Here is a 23284-nt window from a genome sequence, read left to right as displayed (position 1 = left end):
CTGTTAACAGTTTTAACTTAAATCAGATTGTCTATTCTGCAAGTAATTTTGAAGTTAATGATTGTTTTAGTGAATGAAGAGCTTTATGATTTGCCAGGGGTTGATGTAATAGAAGTAATTAAACAAAATTTAGTTTGATATGGGTGTTACCAAGCTCCTCTCCACCACCCCCACATAGTTGACATCACAGTTCTTTGTTTAATACTTTCTACTATTCTTTTTTTTAAAGAATCAACATTTATGTAATAAACGTAGTATGAAAGCCTTCATACCCTGTCATGCCATGTCTTTTAGCAACAGAAAGCAAATTTGCAAGGTTGTCATTCTGTGTCCTTCACAAAATCAAACTCATTAGATTTAGTACAAATTCAAGGATGTCGGATTTTAGTGGTAGAAGGAATATCAGAAGCCATCCACTTAAAGTCTAGCTACTGCATTGGATAAGGAAACGGGGACCTAGGGACCAAGTGACATTAATTTGATAGGCTGCTGCTTTATTGGAAGGTCATAGTTCTTAAAGCCCCTTGGAATGCTAAGTGAGGGAAACTTGAATATCTATCATTTGGAGAGCAAAAGTTTTAAATTTAGATGAAGCCCAATGTATCCGTTTCTTATTCTATGGGTCATGCTGTTGATGTCTTACTTAAGGACCATTTGCCAAACCTAGGATTACAAAATTTATTTTCCTATATTTTCTTATATAAAATTATCTATTACATTTACTCCTGTGATTCATTTCAAGTTAATTATTGTGTGCAATGTGAGTGATGGGTTAAGATATTTTTAGATATGGGATATTCAGTTTTTCCAACACAGTCTGTTGAAAGACCATTCATGCTTTCTTCGTGGAACACTAGTTGGCCGACCATAAACACATGGGTTCATTTCCAATGTTCTGTTCCCATTGGTGTTTCTGTCTGTCTGTCCTCATGGCGATGCCCATTGGCCTGGTTACTGCAGCTTTATGGGGAGTTTTGAAGAGAGGCAGTATAATTCCTTCCACTTTGTTCTTTTCCAAATTTATTTTGAAAAAAAAATCAAATTTCATTGATTCTTTTTTACAACTAAAGAAAATTTAATTTTTCTCATTTTGGGCCTTTTATCTGTGTACATAGGTTCCTATATATGTGGTACCAATAAGAAGATAGAGATAGAATGGGGGGCCTTGTGTCAAAGCGACCTGTGTGGATTGCTCTGCTATTCAGTATAATTTCTGATCACTCAGTCTGTTTCTTGCCTACATCTGTGGAACTCAGAACTTTCAGCTGGCTTCTCTAATTTTATTGTGCCTTCCACAACACTAGGTCTCTTACCAATAATACAGAGGCAGTGAAGGAGTGGGGGCCAGGTGGCATGGCCTGCATTCTCCTGAGATGGAGAGATGAAGAATGGACAGAATGAGCCCGAGGGGGACTGTGTCTGTCCCATCCCCCATGGGCCTGCTCCCCCCGCTGTTCACAGAGGGCCAGATCTTGGTGGTGGCAGCTGAGCAACAAGAAGGTAAAGGCCCTCGGTTTTGACTCACACCAAATCACCTAAGTACATTTCAATGTCATACATATGTGACATCAATATTAGATGAAAGGATACCAAACAGTTAGGGTGGTTAGTGGAAGGGGTCTTCTCTCTGTATGGCTTTTTTATAAATACGAATGAATTTCTGTATTGCTAAAGGTTGGGAAGTTGTTGTTTTATTTTTCTTTTTAGAAATGTTTGAGAAGTTTTGGGGGGCCTATTATAACATTCAAACTTTATTATTTAATTTTCCATAATTTATAAATTCTGGCATTTAAATACATTTCATCCATATAAAATGTAGATTTTATAGTAGACATTCATTTAATTAAATTCTTTCATAGAACTAAAGTAAAAGAAATGCTACTTTGAAATTTATCAATATATAATAAAATGTGTATAAGAAAAATATTATTCAGGTATTAATAGAACTAAAATTCTCCCAATACCTTAAAGATCGAAGCTTTAGGTTTTGATAAAGAATCGGGGTATGTTTAAAATACTTTAAGAAATGTTCATTAACAACCACTGTCTTTTTAAACCCCTTTGATGTGCTAATCAGAGGCAAGTAAAATTTGGAAAGTGGAAAATTATGTATTTTTCCTTCTATATGTTTACGTCACCTTAAAATGACTTCAAACATAAACACAGGGACTTCATTCTCTTGAAAGCTTTTTTGCAGTTCTTCACTCAGATCTCTTTGAATGCTCTGCTTAGTTTCTCTAAACAGCACTCTACATAAAGTATGTTAGTAAATTTTAGCAAAAATTGCGATGAATAACTGCCCATTTCTTCCCCACTGCTTAGAAAAAGATGGCAATATTTTAGTACCAGTCACGGGGACATTAAACCTTGAGTGATAGCATTTAATTTATTTTAAACATCATGATGAAGGCTACTGAGAAGTCAGCTTTCATTAAATATTTGTATTTTTCCCTTGGTCTTCACTTAATTATTTCTTAGTATTGCTTCTTATTAGGCGAAATGACTTTGGCATTTCTAATTAAAAATTAAATATCTCACAATGATCTGGCTTTTAGGGAGACATGCAGACTAACGATGCGGAACCTTTTCTCTTTGCTGTTGGCCCCGACGCCACCCGCTTTGGTCTCCTAATTTAGTAACAGAAGTACAGCTATGCACGGCTGGGCAGGGTTGGTATGCTGGCCCCCAGCCAGGAAGCATGGGTTTCTTCAGTAAATGGACCGAGGGGGATCTGCGGAAAACACAGACTATATTACATGAGTTTTGCCCTTTACGAATCCCTAACTATTTAAAGGGACTCAGCTAACCCATTACCACCTAAAAAAAGAAAAGTCAGTTTGGTTGAAACACACACTCACACTAAATGATGTATTGTTTTCCTTTTCCAAAGGCACCCTTCATTTTTGTGTTTTTAATTTCAGATTTGTGTGAGTTTTTAAAAAGTACTTTTCTCTTTTAATGAATGAATGAATGTATCACAATTAATGAACTCTATTCAGTTATTTTATGCATTTGCGATGCCATTCAAAATAGCATAATATAAAAGTGTTGATAATACACAAATGTAATGTGCTCCTGTGTGGGAAAGTGAAAGAAAGTTCTGACAGAGATAAATTTAAAAAAAAAAAAAAAAAAAAGGCTCGATATTACCAGGCAGCCTCGGCAACTGCTGGTCTGGGAGGCCATGGTGGCTGTCCTGTCCCCTGCCCAGTGGGTATCGTTAGCGATCTGCATCCTCACTGTACTCCAGGTGGGTTTGCGGTGGCTGCTTTCTTGAATGCTTGAGCACCAGGCGCTTCCCTGTCTGCTGATACTTTTCCTTCTTGTTGGTGCTTCTTGACTGGCACATCCTTGGTCTTCAGGTCCATTGCTTCTGAACTTGGAGGAGAGCCTTGAGGCCTAAGGGATTAGCTTCCACTTTTCTCCTTCAGTCCTGGGTGTATTTCTCCAAGACTCTGCCTTTCATTGTCAAATGAGGGCCAGCTGTCCACCTGAGTACCTTCGAACAATGAATTCTGCTACTTGGGATGATGTTGGAAGGGTTTAGAGGAGTTCGCTGTGTGGATGGATGCTCTGGAACACACTAGAGCACTATTAGTCACAATTTACAACACAATGGATTTGAGACACACTTAAGTTATCAAATTATGTTGACTTCAGGATTAAGGTTTCTCATAAGTGCCACCCAAAAATATTAATGAGTTAGAAAGAATACCAAACACCATAAATGTCTTGACCAAAAGTGGTCCGAAGTTTACTAATCGGAAAAAATAGTCAGTTTTAAAATGATCTATTGCTCAACATTCAGCAATTTGCCTATGATATGTCTAGGTAAGGATTTCTTCGTGTTTTTTCTACTTTCAATTCAGTGAACTTCTTGGATCTGTAGATTAATGCTTCTACAGATCCAAGAATGCTTCCAATGTGGGCCATCGTCAGTCCTTACCTTTTAACATATTTTCCTGCCACTTCCTCTCTTTCCTCTCTTTCCTCTCTTTCCTCTCCCTCTGGAACTCCCATTATACACTAGATATGGTGCTGCCCCACGGGTCTCTAAGGTGCTGATCATTTTCTGTTAATGTTCTTTGACTCTTCAAATTTAATCATTGCTATTGACCTGTCTTTGAGTTCACCGATTCTTTCCCCTGCCATCTCATATCTGATCCTGAGACCATCTAGTGCATTTTTTTTTTTCCCACTTACCATATTTTCAACTTCAGAATTGCTCCCTGGGTCTTTTATGGCTTGTATTTTTCTGTTTTGATTCTCCGCTGATTGAGTCATCGTCATCACATTTTTCTTTAATTTTTGACATAGTTTCCTTTGCTTCTTTAAACACATTCATAACAGCTGCTTTGAACTCTTTGCCAAGTTCAACATCTGGACCCATTCACAGTTAGTTTCTGCGGATTGTTGTTTTGTTGTTATTTTTTCCTCCCCTGGTTTATAGGCCACACTTTGCTGTCTCTTTGCATGTCTTGTATTTCTGCTGTTGTTGAAAACGGGAAAATGTAGTTAACATATTGGGGACACTCCAGCTTTCAACATATTTTTCTGAGATTTGTTTTACTAATTTTCGCTCCTCTCTGGGGTTTAAGTTGCAGGCTCTTTCCCCTTGTGGTGTGTAATATCTGATGGCCCAGCTCAGAGTTTAGTCCTACTTATGTTTTAACCTGGCTTCCTAGGGGCGGCCACCCTGTCTGTGTAGCTTAGGGGCAGCCACGATTTGCAAAGAGGTTTGCTGACACACTTCCAGCCCCTGAAGCTTCTGTCTCATGCTCATGGAAACGTGTTGGGTTAAAGAGCGCATTCAGAGAGAGTCTGTTATCCCGTCTGCTCTGCCTTCTACTCGTGCAGACCCTGGGTCTCCCCTGCACATACATATAGTTACTCAATTGTCTAAGGGTTTGTGGAGAGCATATCTAGCACTTCATCTGCTCCCTCATTCCCAGAACTTCCCAATTAAATTTATGGCTGTTCAACCACTCCTTCCAACCGGATCTGCAATCCCAGGCTAGCAAAGCAGATGTTGGGTCTTTTCCTCATGCTTTTGCTACAGAGTCTGCAACTTTTAGCTGAAAAAGATGTGAGCTTTTTGCCCCGTACCCAAAGCAAGGATGCCCTCACTGTCTGCCAAACTGCTGGTTTTCCTAAGCAACCCTGCCTTGGTAAATTAACATTGTTGAGATTGTACTTGAAGGTCGGATGGGGGAGGAGCAAGCAAGAACGGGCTGCAGGCTCCCGCTATGCTTCAGTGACACTTTAACAAGTTTGGAAGAGCAGACATCTCTGAGTTTGCCTGCCTCTGGCGGATTTCCGGAGCCCTGAAATAGTTTGTTCTTCCCAGCTCTGTCCAGTGTCATGCTTGCCTGTGCTGGAGAGGCCTCACTGAGCTCTTCACACCAGCTTAGGCCCCAACTCTCTTTAAATATTCTCAATCCAGTCATTTCATTAGCTATTTAAAATGTTAAAGGGACTCATGGAGCTTCAGAATCACTATTTAAAATTTTTTTACCTTAATCTTTATTATATGTTTTCCATTACTATTGAGTCCCCTTATGCCCCCCACCCCCAGCAATCACCACACTGTTGTCCACGTCCATGAGTCCTTCTTCCCCTTTTGCTTCCTATTTTTATTGTGAATTTTATGTCAATGTCTTCCCATCCTTGGTTCTCTGGCATTTCACATCTAAAGTCATTGGGCAAGGTTTGAACCACAGTTATTGTTAATAAAAACATGCTTTTTCATGTTCTTTTCAGTATCTTGAGATGCTCTTTCTGAGGGGACATAAACTGCCTTAAGTGTGTGAAAGTCTTCTCAGACCCTTTACCTAACCTGGGCTCCAAGTTCCTCTCTGGGACACTTGAACATCATTCTCTGCAGTGAAGAAGGTGGGGCCTCTATTTGTCATTTGTTAGTTAATTATTCTTGCCTCAAGCACAGCTTGAGGAATCTTTGTGGTATCCTTCCCATCTTCCTGAAGTGTGGCTCATTCAGGATAATGGATTTCCTCTATTCGTGCCAATTTATGTCTAAAACTGAAATCAAAGACCAACAGAAATCTCAGAAAGCAGTGATATATATATATATATATATATATATATATATATGAGCTCAGATCTTGAAGTTTATTTACTGAGGGCACGACATAACATCAATTTTTATTCTCTTTACTCCAAAGGAATAAAATAATACAAGTGACAAAATGTTTTTTATAGATTTTCAACTCTTCAGAGGATGAAAAAATAATATTTTATCAAAAGATGGATTCAAACAAGTAAGCATGCAGTTTATGTAATAATTCCCACATGAGTGCAGTATAATTTCACTGTGGACTGTTTATTTAAAACAGGGCACATAATTGCATTATTAAGGACAAGAGCAGACCAGTAGACAATAACATCTAGGCCACAGAAAAGTGAATTCATTCGTGTTATTGAATTAGGCGCTACTCTCCCTGTGTTAGTTGTATCTGTGATGCCCAGAGTTTCTTGGTGTTTTGAATCACTCACCTAATTACCTTCCGTACTAGTTACGGGCTTACGAGGAACTTCCGGTGGAAAGGCATTACTGTCCTGTAAACTATGTGGTGGGAAGCACTGTTCCAGGACCCCCTGCAGACAGTGCCGTTGGCAGTCCTTGTGTTTGCTTGTTCATTAAACTTTTGATTTGGAGATATTTGTAGATTCTCATGCGGTTATGTGTCCATGTGCTTTGACCTAATGTTTAGTTTTTTCCAACTATTACATAGTTTTGCAAAAATCGATTACTACTACTTTATGGGCGATGTGAGGGGCCATGTGAAAGGTTTGGAGTCGGCTGAAATTCTGTGACTCTGAGTTTGTTCCACACCGACCGTGATAACGGCCATGGTTGAGAGAGGCATGAGGAGCACTCTGCGGACTCGTAGCCTGTTTCCCACCCAGAAAATTTTATTTTAAAGTGTGAATTTGCAAGTCAAAAAAATGGCATGTAAAAGTATGTAATAACACATAAAATCAGCAACTTCTGTGTGTCGTTAATGAAATGAGCTCATGCGTTCTGTCAATGTTAACACCATATAGGTATAATCGAGTTCTAATGCCATATTGACTCAACCAGGAAGACTTCTGTAAAGTTTGCAGTGACTCTGTTGACGGTTTTCCTAAATTTAAAGTTGTAGAAAGGTCATACACTCATACTTTTTTTTTTTTAAGATTTTATTTACTTATTTCTGGAGAGAGGGGAAGGGAGAGAGAACGAGAGGGAGAGAAACATCCATGTGTGGTTGTCTTTTGCACGCCCCTTACTGGGGGCCTGGCCCGCAGCCCAGGCATGTGCCCTGACTGGGACTTGAACCAGTGACCCTTTGGTTTGCAGGCCAGCGCTCAATCTACTGAGCCACACAAGCCAGGGCATAAATTAAAGTAAAAATTAAATATGCCCTTTTGAAGTTGCTTCTTTGAGTGTTGCTTTGACATAATTTCTTCTTATTATTATTTTTTTGCTATACTGCCAGTTCCAATAATAAGATGAGTCGAGCATACAATTCATTTGAAAAAGGTTGATATTCTTGGAAACGTTAGGTCCAACTAACTCATTTCTGAAAGAAATAGCAACTCACCGGCCAAAGTCATCTGTTCACATTGAACTGATGAGTATTCTTCATGGGCTGGCAAGTTTTTATTGTCCTCTTTGTTCCCGGGCGCTGTTACTTCCTGTTGTGGAGGGTATCGGAAAGCTCTGCACGGCAGCGCCCAACAAAAGCTCCCCAGAGCACGGCCAAAGGCCTGCGCGCCAGTGTCTACCGACCTGCTTGTTACAAGGCGGTGGCGCTCCTTTGTAATATTTCTCCAAAGGTTGAGGAATAAATAGAAATCTGAAGAAATCCGTTTTTCTGTGTTCTCTTTAGAAAAGCACCATACAAGTTTCTGTAACACTTAGATGTAACAGAAATGCTGTAAACTTTGATTTCATTCTTCAGTTCATAATGACAAAACTTGTAAGGGCCGCAGTGAGCTAGATTTGCATGGCAGCGCCGGATGGACGTGCTTATCAAAGTTCTGTTTGCTGTTGCCCTGCATTTCAGTGAACGGAAATGCCATTAGGAAATCCCAGTTTTCATCTAAAATCCAAATTACATGTATTTTAGTTTTTATTTATTGGTTGATTTTAGAGGGGGGTGTGGAGGGAGAGAAGGACAGAGACAGAGAGACCCCTGACGGCGGATCAAACCTGCACCCTTGGTGTATTGGGGTGCATTGGGGATGAACCGACTAAGTGACCGGCCAGGGCATCTAAAACCCAAATTTTCGAATTGCTGCGCCTCGTCTTCTAAGGAATCCCGAAGTGTGGGATGAAGTACCACATTATCGTGGGATTAATATATGTTTGTGCTAATATAAGAGCAATGCATGAGCACAGAAATAAATATTTAAACAGTATAGGGAAGTTTAAAAATGAAAAGTTAACATCTTTCCACGCCTCCATTTTATTCCTATCCTTGATATTAATCACTCTTGAGTACTTCCTGTTTTCATTCTGCTGATGGTTTCCTCCGTAACTTTAAACAATCACAGGGAATAAATCCAGGGACTTGCTGCTTTTGTGTTAAGACTGACCACCAGTGTGGACAAATTTCTAATTCTGTGGTGTAAAAACGTCTCATGTCGATAGTGATAATGTGAGTTTCTTATAAAGGGTAAATATTTAGAAATCAGAGTTACAGTTTGAATTTAATGTGAACTTCTTTTAATTAACGGAGAACTTTTTGAACAACCCTGTTTTTCATGTGTTGAGCATGATACGTTTCTCAGTGTTCTATCGGTGGAGATCATTCCTTTTATCAACCACTTCCTATTTTTCAACATTGCCACTTTTCTTATGGGAACTTCAAAGAAATAAACTAGAATAGATCGATTTGAAATGTATATACACTAAAAACTTTCTCTTTAAAATTTCTCCCTGTATTAATTTGAGTATAGAAGGTGAGATAAAAGAAGGCATTATAATGATATTTTTCAGATAGTGAAATGTGGATTGCTTATAGTTATTCTCTGCAAAGGAGTGAAATAAAAAAATAAATTTTTATTCTGGGCTTCAACGCTACGATGTTTCTTGAGGCGGCGATTATAATAGTTTTATGCCAACAATGGGCACCTGCTGATCTCATTCAGGTCAAAAACTCCTTTGTGCTACCTCGGGAAAGAGGAAAAAAGCCTGCTTCGGAGAAATCTGAGAAATAGACAATCACTGAAATATAACATGAAATGAAAAATCTGCGTGTGTGGCCTCCACGAATCATGCAGAGTGAGGGCGATAAAGGATGTTTCTGAGTAGCAATCCATGTGTTGACACAAAGCACTAGTAAAGATGTGAAGTTTTTGAATACATGCTTTTAAATTTCAGATGGATTGTATCTAAAGGAGCGATACAGGCCATTTCTGTCTAACTGTTAGTTACATTGTAATTGCCACTGAGGAAGAACACTTACAAGATCGTTTTTCTTATCTTTTTTCTTCTTTATTTTTATTACTGACCTTTTCTACATATTCTCAGGGACATTTTGCTAGGCACCTCAAGTGTCAAATTGACTATTTGTTTAGACAACCAATAAAGACCTTGTAAATAACTTATTTTGAACAACACTGAATGAGACTTCAGTACATAACTTAATTATGCAGAAAGACCAGGTAAAATGTCAAAATAATGTGATTTTCTTTTGTGAAGTATGTCTTTAACATTTTTAAATTTCTGTTGGCAATTCATTGGCAAGCTTGACACCCAGACATAAATATTTAAATCATATCCTTGTGTGTATATATATATTGTGTTTTCTCGGATGCCAGATATTTTAGAACATTTTATGTTAAAGCTCCCAAATAACATTTCGTTGTCTTTCATAATGAAGAGCACTTCTTAATTGCTAGTTTGATATTGTTTATATTAGGCAAATGCATGGATAGTTAGTAGATTTTTCCAATGACCTTTCTGGTATTGTAAATTTTATTCTCTGTTGTGATTATTTGTTATTAAATATAACCTGCCACATGTTCCAAGTTATGAAATTATAGCAAGCTCCTTATGATTGGTTTTAATTTTTTTATTTGAGCAAGGAAAGTAGTGTTGCTCATTTTCTGAAAGACATCTACTTTCTACGAGCCCCTTTCTCTAGTTAGATATAACAACATCTACCTACTGTGTTCACAATTGTTTCTGTGATAAAACTGCATCAATTAAAAAGATACTTATATTTAGAACTTACATTTAGAATATTATGTAGTAGAATGAGCTGAAAATTAAAAACAGATAGTTTTCTGCCATGTATTGGGAATTACATGGGATATTTCATTCAATCCCTTCAGGTGTGTGTTATTCTATCCCTTTTTTAATCAATTATTTTTTAAACATCAAACCAGCAATGTAAATGTTTGAGTAAATAACCCAAAGTTGCCCAGCTGATGAGTGAGAGGAGACGGCTCGAACCCACGTCTGCTCACCAGAGTATGCACCTTCCACAGACCAAGCTAGAGAAGGAGAATGAATACAAAGGGAGGTGTTTGCTGTCTGTGGAACAGAACCTGGCACTGAAACATCGTCCTTTATTTCTCTGCTTGCTCTCCCCAACCTGGTGCACTTCGGAGCCCAGATGAGAGATGGTTTTAGTGGTACCGGAAAAAGCCAGGGCTTGAAAAACACCAAGCCTTGTTATTGACTCTGTGGTCACCGGCCTGGCATGGAGTGGGTGGCTTCCTTCCCATCCCCATTTAAAACTCCAGAGTCGGTCAACGTGCATCAGCCGAGAAGGATGACTTAGGGGGAACTGTTTTCTCTCGAAATTGCACTCCAGTGTTATTTTTAATGCTTTGTCTAAGTAATTACTATGTGGCAGTAATGGAATGATCTGCAGGATGCTCTGTAAGTAGCTGAAGAGTTTTAAGGTATCGTGTATTGAGCATACAAGTGAACGGTGCACACACTGGTGAAGCGAGGACTATCCTAGGCACACTGAGGAAATAAAAGTGGACAGGGTGACATCACTCTCTGAGCGGTGGGGAGGTGACGGGGGACCAGCTGAAGAGAGGAGGGTCCTACTCACATTCCAAACAGAATGCATTACTACTCTGTGTCCCTAACACCACCTTGTTGTCAAGGTGACTGATCAATAAATAGTTTGGTGGGTGTCAGTAATGTTAAATTTATTAAGGGTGAAATTAACCATAAACAGTTTTATTAAAAGAAACATAATAAGACCATATTGAAAAGACTGGAGGAAAATGCAGGTAACACATTATTAGAAATAAAACCAACTAAGAAACTGATTAAATGCTATGAATTTATACCAAGGATAATTATTCTGCTTATTTCCAATGTCCAGCTAATCAGTATATAGAATTTTAAAAATTTTGCTTTAATATACATTTTGGTTTTTAGTCTTATAAAGACTTTTATTTTTTTTAGATAATTTTTGTCTTTTTATATTTTTTATTTTAACATAACTAGAAATTAATGTACTTTGCATTTGTATTAATTTATATAAAGATGGTTATTAAAAATGCTCCTGTTAACAGGTTTCTAACAAAAAACTGGGAAACTTTTTCAGTAAATGGTGAGAAAAGTAACAATTTTTAGGCTTTGCAGGTCACACAGGGTCTCGGTCACATGTTCCTTTTTTGTTTTTTTAACATCCTTAAAAATGTAAAAACCAGTCAAAGCGTGCAAGCAGTGGAAAAGTGGGCTGTCGGCCAGATTTTGCCTGTGAGCAGTAGTTTGCCAACCCCTGGTCTATGGCAGTAGGAAAATCTCGTCTGTGTGATTGGGCATCAAGAAGGCAGAAGGTTTTCTGTCCAATAGAGAAGACACTGCTAATGCTCATCCAAGCCCTGAGCAAGCTGGATTGTGCCCGGAGGGCTAGGTGATGGGAGCATGGGAAACGCTAGCCCGAGAGGGACGGCTCCTGGGTCAGGGTCAGACAGGGTCAGGGCTGGAGCGGGTGCCGAGGTGGCAACACAGTGGTCTTCAGCTGGAAGTTCCATGGTGCAGAAGAAGTAGACTTGTCCCGCCCGGAGCTTCCTATGCAGCCTTAAGTCCTGGGGCAGAGTACATGGCCTTCCCCTCAACATCACTTCCTCTGTTCAGAGGTGCTTCGTGGGCTTTTTGCCTGTGAAGGACAGAGCACCTTGTAAAGAACTTCCCAACCTCCAGGCATGGTGATTTAGTGAATGACAAGGATGTAAGTGTACTCACCATGGACAGATTACAGATATGGACATCAATAATGAGGGAATGTTAGAGGAAACAGAAGGATTTCATCTGGGTGGAATTAAAGCCCATCTTCACAGGATATGTACATGTTGAATGGGTTTATAAAAAGGATTCACATGGCTGGACAATATCTAAAAATGTGACCTACCAATAATACCATTTTGTTATTATAATCTTTAGCATGGTAAACGTTTCCAAAGATATCCTAATTGTTAGTCCAGGAAGTTTCTATTTAGTTCATATGGACAAAGTACACTTACTGGGATACTATAATTTATGTTTAAATACCTTGCTATCCACTTAGGTAAAATCATAAAAATAGCAAAAGCCAGGTACTTTGGAGGAACTCTGTTTTTTTCACCCTGGCAACAACTTTTGATTCATCAAGAAGCAGGAGCCATAGTAACAGACTTCTGGCTCATATTCACCCCTCTGTGTCTCTCCTTATTCTATGCCAACACTTTCTCCATTCAAAAAAAAAAAAAAAATCTCGCAGGCTCATTGAAAGACACCATCCCGGGGTGGATTATCTGCATCCTAGACCTAAACCCTGTGCCTCAGCATCATTATCCATGGAAATAGCTGCAGCTTCTGGTTTTATTTGGTTGAACTGTTACAGTATTGATTCATTTTGTTTAACAAATTCAGTGAATGTAATCAGGATGCGATTTATCTTAATTTTGATTTTGGTTGTAGAGGTTGGCGATTTGAAGGAGCTGCAGACACTAGACATTTCTACCAATCGTTTGCTAACTTTACCCGAGAGGCTTCACCTGTGCCTTTCTCTGCAGTACCTCACCGTGGACCGAAACCGTCTGCGGTGCGTGCCGCGCCACCTCTGCCAGCTGCCCAGCCTCAACGAGCTCTCCATGGCTGGAAACCATCTTGCATTTCTGCCACTTGGTAAGTGATCCTGTATGTATGGCAAAGCAAAGAAGCCAAAGAATAAGATGGAATGCCTTCGCTTCCTTGACGAGGGTCAGTTCATTTGCTTCCTTCTGTTTATCTGGAAGATTGCCTCGCTAAATCCATCTTTGCAATGAACAAGGCATCATACCCAGGTGACAAAGTTCAGTTCAACTCAGGATTTCTTATTTAAAAAAAAAAAGAAGAAGAAATCTGGGCTAAAAATTTGATGAGGGACAAAGCATGTGAGATATGAGATGATTTACTCTGAGAGATGAGTTAAAATATGTGTATATATATGTATATATGTATATACATATACACATGCGCATTACATATTTATAACTGTAGAATTGGCAGGGGTTATAGAGCAACGTGAAAGGATAGCCTGCTGGAACAAATACCCACTTGGATACTGACATCCACGCAGAAACACTTGTATCAGGTGTTCTAAGCATTAGCATCACAGGATGACCGGACTACACCATTCTGAAGACTTTCAAATTGGCTGAACTGCCTGCTGCGGTAGAAATATCACTCTAGGTAATAAATAGTGTATTATCCACTGTAGCTTTCTGTAGCTGGTCCATTCTGGCATAATATATGTGAATGAACATAGGCTTTTAGGAAAACGATACATTTACTTTCACTGAGAATTGAAATGTTTTGTTAATTTGTAAGAAACAAAAGTGCCACTTAAAAAAAATTAAAATAGGAAGCCCCACCAAACCCTCAACTGTCGCAAGGAGCATGATATGATTTTACTCATGAGTGCATTTTTATAATGAATAATTTATCTCTGAGGACAATGAAGTGAATAATTTACTAGCCCCTGAAAGGAAATATTTTCACCATAATAGAGCACAGTATTATTTTCAATTAAATATAAGCTGGAGACATGAAAATCAATTTGAGTAATAACAAATAATTATCTAATTTAAGATTATTTTTCTATAAATGTAATTAAATTCTATGGTTATGAAATTAACGAAATAAAACAAACCATTTCAGAAAGAAGCTACATTTCAAAGAAAACAGAGCTTCCTTTCAAGTGAGAAAAATTTTGTTTGTAAAAGGAAGGTTTTAAAAAATAAATGTATCTACCCTGTCTGTTGTGGCTCAGTGGATTGAGCTCTGGTCTGCGAATCAAAGGGTCACCAGTTGGATTCCCAGTCAGGGCACATGCCTGGGTTGTGGGCCAGGTCCCCAGTAGGGGGCACAAGAGCAATCACACATTGATGTTTCTCTCCCTTTCTTTCTCCTTCCCTTCCCCTCTCTCTAAAAAATAAATAAATAAAATCATTTAAAAATAAAATAAAAAATAAAGGTACCCACTGCATAAACCGCAGGTTATAGAACAGTTACATAGGACACACACCAAGGTACAAATCCAAAGACCCAGGCTCTAGCCTGGTTCCACCGTCTCACAGCGCATGCTCCATTTGATTCTGTTCCAGATAGTTCTTAGCATCATCCACCTTTGGTTTATAAGAAAGGAGTTCAAGGAACAGTTTCACAAACTTCATGGGCAGACAGCTATAGACTTAATTATGTTCTTCCTAAACACCAAATTAAGTTCCCTTTCCAAATCCACCTTCGCGATGTTAAAAAACAAAAAAGCAAAGCAAAACAAACCAAAAAAAAACCCCAAACCAATGAAATAAGACTGAGAAGATTGTTGATGTTTCTGTCAACTTTAACTTTGTCATCGTCACCTGTCATCATCATGTCTCTCTCCTCTGGGCAGCCTGACGTGGCAGCCCTCTTGTCATCTCATCCACTTCTTTACGGACTCGCTCACTGCCTCTCCTCAGAGAGCCGAGCCGTCCTGGGGAATGTAGCCAGCAGGGCTGCCTCTTACCAGAGTTGGGGACGCTGTGTGCGCACGCACATTCATAACTCAGGTCTTCACCGGGAAGGTGCCCCGTTCACCCATGACTCTACGAGCATAATGTAGGAACTGGAAAGCTTGTACAATGGGTGCTGTAGTGTCCCTGCCTGTGGTTGGAGGTAGGGATTTTACTCTGGGGGCTACATACCGAGTTTCATGCCTTGCCAAAGCAGTTCAACTTAGGAGAAAAGTATGTCTTAGGGGGCTTCTTAAAGGATTGGTAGACTACAGCCTCTTCAAAAAGTCACTTAGAAGCTCTATGTGAGGATGACTTAAATCACTTGTAATACCACCTAAGTCATTAACACTCTTTTCATCTTTGTTTTCATCTTAAAAGATGTATCTCTCAGAAAGAAGGCACCCCTGTTATAGCTACACAGATGAGTAACTCTGCAGGCCAGCTTTATTAGCAGTGGCGACTGTCACTGAGAAGAAGGGAACTTAACCTCTTGAGTCTAGTGCTACGAGACTTAATAGAGGCCTTGGAATGTGACTGTTTGTTGTTGAGTCAGCGTAGCTCTTGACGCTGAGTAGCTCCCGGAGCTGTGATGCACCTCTGTGTTTCTGAAAGCCTGAGAACACACGAGGAAAGGGGTTTTTCCTCTCAGGCCTTTTTACCAAGCGTTCCTGGTTTCTCTTCCATAATTAGTCAACCTGATTGTTCAGTCATGTTTACAGCTTGCTTAATGCTGAACAGTAGATAGAAGTGCTGTGAGGTTTCCCACGCACACGTTGGCTGTGGCCAGCCCCCGGGTGGTGCTGCATCAGCTAAGCTCAATGTCAGCACCAAATTCTGTAGTTTAAGGAACCAAAAAAGGTGCACCCATGTTAGTAGGTGGAATTTCTGAGAGTTCAAGTAGAAAATTGCAAATATCTTAACAAGAACATTTGGCAAGTGGCATTGAAATATATAGGACAGCTGTAATTGAACAACAATAAAAAGAATACAGTGGGGTGCTACCAAAAAAAAAGAAGAAAAATATATAGAATTTCCTGGTATATAAACTACCATGTAGTAAATCCAAAAGTTAGCAGACAGTGGCTTCCTACTCATGGAAGATTGTTCGGGTTTCTGAACCAGTCCCAGAGTTGTTCCTTGGGCGTTCTAGTGGTGAAGTGCTTCTTTTCCCAGGAAGAGGTGGTTGCGTGTGCTGTGAGCAGCACCGCAGCTCCTTTACTTCTGTGGATTATCCACCGTGACCTGGATAAGGATGTAAAACTGGCCCTTTTACTACAAAATAGGACATCACTCCAGCTCAGGGCAGTAGTTGTAGTCTTTGTAGGAAGTGGATACCTTATGTAGAAAAACATCATTTATGCGAAATAGCAGTGCAGTTTTAGAAACTAGCATGATCATAGACATTTTTAGAATCCACGCTAAAATCCCTTCTCTTATTGCAGTGGCGTATAAGACACAAATCTGTTAGCTCTATATGTTTGGTTTGTTGGTTTGCTTTTTGTTTTTTGGGGTTTTTTTGTATTGCTTCTTATCCGTATTTTCTTAGAAAGTCTGGAAAAGAATTGCTGTTTACCTTTTTTAAAGAAAATATTTCAATCCACACAGTGGATCTGTTTGAATTTCAAACCAATACGGAAACTAGATGGAAACCAGCTGGTAATTCTGTAATCTCAGACTGAGAGATAAATGCCAACTGCACTTTACTGGGCCCTGAGTGTGTCTGAACTGCAGCTCGAAGAACTCCTGCCTTGAGGTCGCTGTTCACTGGGAATAATTTGCAAAGTCTGCAGTTTACATAAGTTTCAGTGCTGAAAAGTTTGTCCTAGAACAGACCAGAAGTCCCAGGGGTCGGGGTTCCTCCCGTGTTTGCAGAGAAGGCATGAGGGCGGCTTTCCGAGGACAGACCCGAGGGGACCGCCAAAGTCGCGTGCTGTCTCATGTTCCCCGGGGATTGCTCCACAGCTCTCGTCGAAAGCGTAATGGAAACAGTGAACAGGAGGACTTGAAAACAGGGCTCAAAAACTACTGGAAACAAGGCAAAACATGGGAGATAATTTTTCTGTTAATTACAGTCCATACAGACCTTGTTTCAGGAGTGAGGTTGTAACTCTGGAATGTTTATTTCTTTAAGAAAATGGATGTTCAGTGTTACTCTTTGAACTCTTTCTAAAAGTATTCCCAACAAAAATTCCTTTCTTCATCTTGGTGCTGCTTACCCATCTGACGCTGTTCCGCTGTCCTGATGAAAACCTGTGCTTTAGTTGTCTTCCATCACATCTGGCCTTTGCCTTTGCCTTAAGGCGTTTTAGGGAGTTAGCAGGATTACTTATGTTGGGGTCTGCAGCACGGGCCCAACATTGACGTTAAATGATAAGTAATGCTAACCCTAACAACAAACTATCATGTTGCGTTAGCCATGATAATGTGTGAGGAGAAGGGCTTACTAGGAGTAGGCGAGTCTCAAATGGACAAACGTGTGTTTTTTCTAAGTTTCGGAGTAAGATTTGGGGGTAGGGAGTGAATAATAAGAAAACGTTAACTCTGTTTTCTTCAATGCCAATTCAAAAACAGAAGAGAGAACTGTGGCTCGTTCTCTGACAGGTACAGATGTGAAACTTAGAAAAATCAGCAGCACGAGGGGTGGAGCCAGGAGCAGAATCTTTGGCAGCAAGGTTTTTGTCGACTCGGTTCTGGAACTTGGAGGTTTTTCACTAGTGACAAGAATGCGAGCTGCTAGTGACGACTGGAAGATGCTGTTCGTTGACTTTAAGCAGGAATCTGGAGTTTCTGTCAGCCGCAGTTTTCAGTAAAGTCCTTCAGACTTTGCTGGCGGGGAGACAGGTGCCAGTGCAGCTGAGCAGCAGCTCAAGGGGGGATGCGGAACAATGACATTTCTCTCTCCACACCAGCTGCTGCGGCACTGGGAGATTGTGGTAACCCCCAAGTCCCCAAGTCTGTGCTGGACAGACAGCGCGGGGTCTCCCTCTCTAGAATCTTCTCTGAAGCAATTACCGGTATCCATGGACATGACTGCCCTAAAGCTGTAAGACACAGCTCTCTGGCCAGTCATCTGGTCTATTAGAGGAAACCGAGGAGTATTTTTGTTCATCACTCGTCCCTTTGGCACTGCCTGAGTGCGTGGGCACAGTGCCAGTCCTCTGGGCGCCCCTAGCACCCATGCGGCCTGCTAGGTGGCATCATTTCCTAGTCGGGCAGGGGTGCCCTACTCCTGTGGAAGTGATCTGTGGAGGGAGGTTGTCTGATGAACATCACAGTGAAGTAGGCAGCCCTGTGTTTGAGCTCCAGCTCTGCCATTTAATCGCTGCGTGAATTCGGACTCAGAAAGGCTATTCCATTTGCAGTAACAGGGTAACGTTAGTACCGACTTCACAGCGCTCTTGTCAGAATTCGGTAAGATCCATTCGAAACACTTGTATCACTCATATGCACTACAACAGCGTGCAACCAGTAGGGACTGTTCGGGTTGTTTCCGCAGACTGCGAGGAAGGGTCAGAACTGGGTGTACCCCAAGCACCCAGCACAGTGTCTTTGTAGCCCGTGGCTTGTCATCCTTCATTATGTGAACCGGGGGACAGTGAGAGGTGCAGACACCTGCCAATCGAAGCCAGCTTCAGTTATTCCAATTCATTGAAATCAACTTATTTTAATTCAACAGTTGTTGATTTACTGTGTATGAAGCATCCTATTAAATTTTAATTTACTGTGAAGTCTTATTTTGCAAATGTTGGCTAGATCAGAAAGCATATGATTATGTAAAAGAGTTAATGGAGTGTGTGAAAATGTGTTTGAAGAACCCAGCACTGAGAAATTTCTTACTCTGAAAAAGTGGTTGAAAAGTTCTCTTTGTAAAAGGCGCCACATAGGTAATTTAAATTAGTTTTAAAGTAGTTTTAATACACTGTAAAGTACTCTGAATTCACTGTGAAGATACCCACATTTTACAGGAAATAAAAAATGCAATTATGACCAAAACTAGATCCAGCTTATCAAACTATGAAAACTGGTTTAATAGTGATAGAACGTTCCAAACAACCTATTTTGGTCGATTGCTTTGATGCTGTGATTTCTCTTGCTGCATCCTTTTGTTGTATTGGGGGGGAAAGAAATGAGTTTCTAGTGGCCCGGCTGCAGCAAACAGACCCCGTTCGGTTCTGGCCCGTGCTGTCCTTCCGTGCTGGCTCTGACAGCATAGTTAAAAAGCAAGTGCCTAAACACACAGGACCTTTTTGTTCCATCCTCAGCCATGTGGACCACATATGCCAGGGCCTTGAAGTTCAATAAAAAAAGAATTGGAGTTTGTGCAAGACTGCTAGCTTTTGCTAATTTGTAAGTAACGATACTTTGATCTGTGAGCCTGGAAAAAAACAAAAAAGGAAACCATTTGAGACATAGTACAGCACTTTAAAAAGCCACATGAAAAAGTTCTTTGTTGCTTTAGCGTTTATGCAGATGTCCACTTCCTCGCTTTATAAAGTTCACATACTGAGCATTTTTGCACGGGAATTTGAAAAAGTATTAGTGCGTGATATGTTTATTGCAAGATATTGGTTCATTAAAATTAATGGAAGGAAGAAAACCAACCAGCTCGTTAGCCAGTAGATGAATGGTATCTTCCAAAGTTCATTATTGAATGAAGATTTTTTCCGTTTTAAGAAAAGAAGAAATCTCTCCAAGCTTCTCCATGCAGAAAATACTACTTACATTTCAGCCTCCATAGGATTAAAAATGCCATCCCTTTGTGCTTGAGGCCTTGCCAGTGGGTGGCTTTCTGGACGAGAGCATGCTCTTGTGAGGCTGTCACAGCCTCGCTCGTCCAGCCTGTGACCTTGCTGGGCGTTAGGTGTCTCAGCCTCGCCAGCAGGCTGTGCTGTGTCAGCCAGAGCAAGAGTTGCCTGGCTCTCTTTATACTTTTGCCCTCTCCTCTGATCTTCTCTCTCTATTCAGAAGAGGGAGGTGAAAAATGGAGGTGTGCGGAGCCCCAGTTAGTACGCACGGGATCAGTCAAACTGGCGTTGCGCACGTTGTTGAACCTTCCTCACAAGCCTGTGACCTGGGTGTTATCATCTCCACCTCAGAGAGGAGGTGACAGGCTTGGAGCGCTGGCTTCTGCCTCCCTCCCCCACCCGCATCCTGCAGCAGTTCCAAAGCGGGGAGCCAGGACTCACACCGGGTTCTGACTTCAAAGCTCCCTGCATCATGCCGCTGTAGTACTGCTTTTCTTACTCTGCCTGAGACGGTGGTCCCAGGACAGTTGCCGTTCTGTCCCAAACACTCACGTCCACGCAGTACCCAGCTAATGCGTATGAGATCTGAACACAGCCCGTGCCCGTTTTCTTTCCACGTCAGTAGAAAATGGCTCACTCCATCACGGCATACTACGGAAAAATGGCGTCCCCTAGACAAAGAGGCGCAAAAAGAATTCTGGGGAATAGTGAAAGCCTAAGATAAGATCTACGCCAAATCGCATTTTAAGTCATCGACGCTTCATTTTTATCCGGTAACACCAGGAGAGGAAAGAAGACTGATTGCATGAGAAGTAGCCAGTGTCAGCTTGTATTTACCTCTGTGTTATGATCTTTGCGTGCAGCCGCACTTAATGTGCACAAGCTCTTTTGTGTGTACGGGTGGAGAGAGGCACCTCCTCCCTCGTGCCCCACTTTGTGTCCCTGCCCCAAGTGGATGAATCACCATCTCTGGCGGCTGCTTCCTCCAGCTCTGTTCTGTACAGTTAAGTTCCGAAGACCTAGCACCTTTCGCTGCAGGCCAAGGAGAATTCTCCCTTATCTGACCTCCTGTGGGGCACACTTCCAAATATGTCACTTACTAATAATAATGAGAAATACTAACCACCATCCATTGGAGGAGGCTGTGCGCTAAGAATTCTGCTGGATGATTTATAAACTTTGTTAGTAATTCCTCAATTTAACAGACAGCAGTATTTCCCCCTTTATACAGATGGGGAAACTGAGGACATGCGTCTTGTAAATAGAAGAATGAGGGTTCGAGCCCAGGTCATCTGACAAGACTGTCTTCTTCCTTCTCCCTTAATGAGTGCTCTACACTCCTCACCGCAGCATAAATTCAAGAAGAATCTCCCCTTGAGCCCCCTAGGGGCTCTGAAAGGCAAATCTGAGCCGAGAGCTTATTTGTATTTCATTAGTGTCGTTTCTTTAAAAAAAAAAAAAATCCCAGTTTTCTACATGCCTGTAAAGTCTGAAGATTTCTATTTATGATGGAGGGACTTGTGTTTCCATCAGAGAAGTAGTGAAGAAACCTAGAATAGGAATTCTTACTGTCATTTTGAGGCCCTTTTCATTGCAAATGAATTCTAGTATTTCTAGCTGTATTTTTTCATCCGTGTTTTGGAAATGTATAGCCTTTTATCACAGTAGATATGTCTGTACATGTTTACTAGTGTAGCAGTATACATTATTTCGGTAATTAATATAGTCTTATGTTTAAAACCATATGGATTTAAATCTCACAGCTTGCTTTCCCATTCAGTCATCATAACCTGGCAAGGCTGAGGGGCTGGGTACTGTTACGATATTTAACACATGTACACACAGACGCTCTGGCACATGGCTAATAAGTGAAAGAACAGGCAAAAGATATTCACAAAAAAGATAAAAATGGCCCTTACACATATTTTTATTTTCACTATTTTTAAAGATTTTATTTATTTACTGTTAGAGAGAGAGAGGTGAAGGGATGGAGAAAGAGAGAGAGAAAAACATCAACATCAATGTGCGAGAGAAACATTAATCAGTTGCCTCTCACCCCCCCCCCCCCCCCCCCCCGCACTTGGGACCTGGCCCACAACCCAGGCATGTGCCCCGACTGGGAATCGAACCAGTGACCCTTTTGTTCTCAGGCCAGTGCTCAATCTAATGAGCCACACCAGGCAGGGCTCTCAGACATATTTTTAAATGTTCACAGTCATAATTAGAGAAATGTAAATTAAAACTGCTGGCATATTATTTCTCAGCTATCAGAATAACAATAATTTTTAAATAGGACAACATGTTTGAAAAGTGAGTCAGAATATGGGAAAGCTGGTGCTTTCATACATTGCTAGAAGGAACACAAATGGATATAACCCTTCTGGAGAGAAATACCAAACAATCTACACATGTACGTACCTTTTGACCCAGCAAGTCCACTTCTAGGAATCTAGGCTGAAGGTACACCTCCAGTACTGTAGCTGTATCTGTGTACATGGGTTAGTACACACACGTTTTGTAGGTCTATCCACTAACGATCTTAGAGGCAGTGGCACCCCCATAGTAATGAGCACACATAGCCCTCAGATCTTGCTTTCTAAACACCGTACCCCCAGTACAAGGAATTAGGGCTCCTTGGAGGAGAGGCTGATTTCAGGGCTAGAGCAGGGAAAATCACCCTTAGATAAATACCACATAATAATTTTTGCAAACAAGATCCACTGATGGATGCTAAAATAAACAGGCAAAACTTGGAGGAAGAACAAGGTGTTTACATAGTCTTGGGGCTGTAGTAACCTGACGGCTTTACCTGGGAGCTTGACCACGCAGCTTGGAGGAGCTGCTTCCAGCATGGCTCACCCACTCGGCTTCTGGCTGGAGCCTCGTTTCCTCTCCGGAAGCTGCTGGAGGGCCCTCGGGACAGGGAGGTCGTCTCCCTCGGGAGTGAGCGATCCTCCCTGAAATCACGTACCATTTCTGCCTGTTCCGTTTTTTAGATATTTTAAAACCACCCACTGGAAAGAGCACCTACAGCCAGTAGCCCAGTAATTTCTTTTCTCCCCATAGGTCGCCCCACCCCCACTGTCTCCAGGGTGGTCTTAGGCATCATTACCTGACTGGACTCACTGTGGAGAGGAGGCAATGTTAATAAGCCTTCCCTACCCTCTCCCGTGTGGAACCCTTCCTGCCCTCAATCACATATTAACGCCCCTCCCACTTTCTGTAACAAACTGTCCAGAACCCATCTGGGAACCCATAAGACTTTATAAGGCCTCTAATACCAACGGTCATATTGCATTACAGTTCTCACTTTTCATGTCTGTCTTATATTGTATTCCTATCTATATCCCCAAGGTCTATCATCGTGCCTAAAAGGTCCTTAATGGGTAAATGGTTTTTCTTTGGCAATGTAAATACACTTAAGGACCTCCCAATTTAGCCATCTGTGGCTTTGTCTTTCCTAGACTGAAGGAGGACGAGGGGGCAGTGATCTCCTTCAGCCTACTGCCTGTTTCCTGTTCTCACAGGCAAAACTCTAG

The 23284-nt window shown here is 41.0% G+C and overlaps 1 protein-coding gene across 5 annotated transcripts in view; it reads left to right on the top strand.

The window, feature by feature from the left end:
* The window catches only part of LRRC28 (leucine rich repeat containing 28), a 70046-nt gene that overhangs the window by 26204 nt on the left and 20558 nt on the right, over window positions 1-23284 (top strand). For all 5 annotated transcript variants that reach the window (XM_071219453.1, XM_053912544.1, XM_071219452.1 and 2 more), the window contains one exon: window positions 12941-13147. In XM_071219453.1, the coding sequence (XP_071075554.1) occupies window positions 12941-13147 (207 nt within the window). The remainder of the gene's footprint in view (window positions 1-12940; window positions 13148-23284) is intronic.

This window comes from Desmodus rotundus, chromosome 10, assembly GCF_022682495.2.
Source record: "Desmodus rotundus isolate HL8 chromosome 10, HLdesRot8A.1, whole genome shotgun sequence".
NCBI classification, from domain to species: Eukaryota; Metazoa; Chordata; class Mammalia; order Chiroptera; family Phyllostomidae; genus Desmodus; species Desmodus rotundus.
Note: the sequence above shows the minus strand (reverse complement) of the source record. Positions and strands in the feature narration are given on the sequence as shown.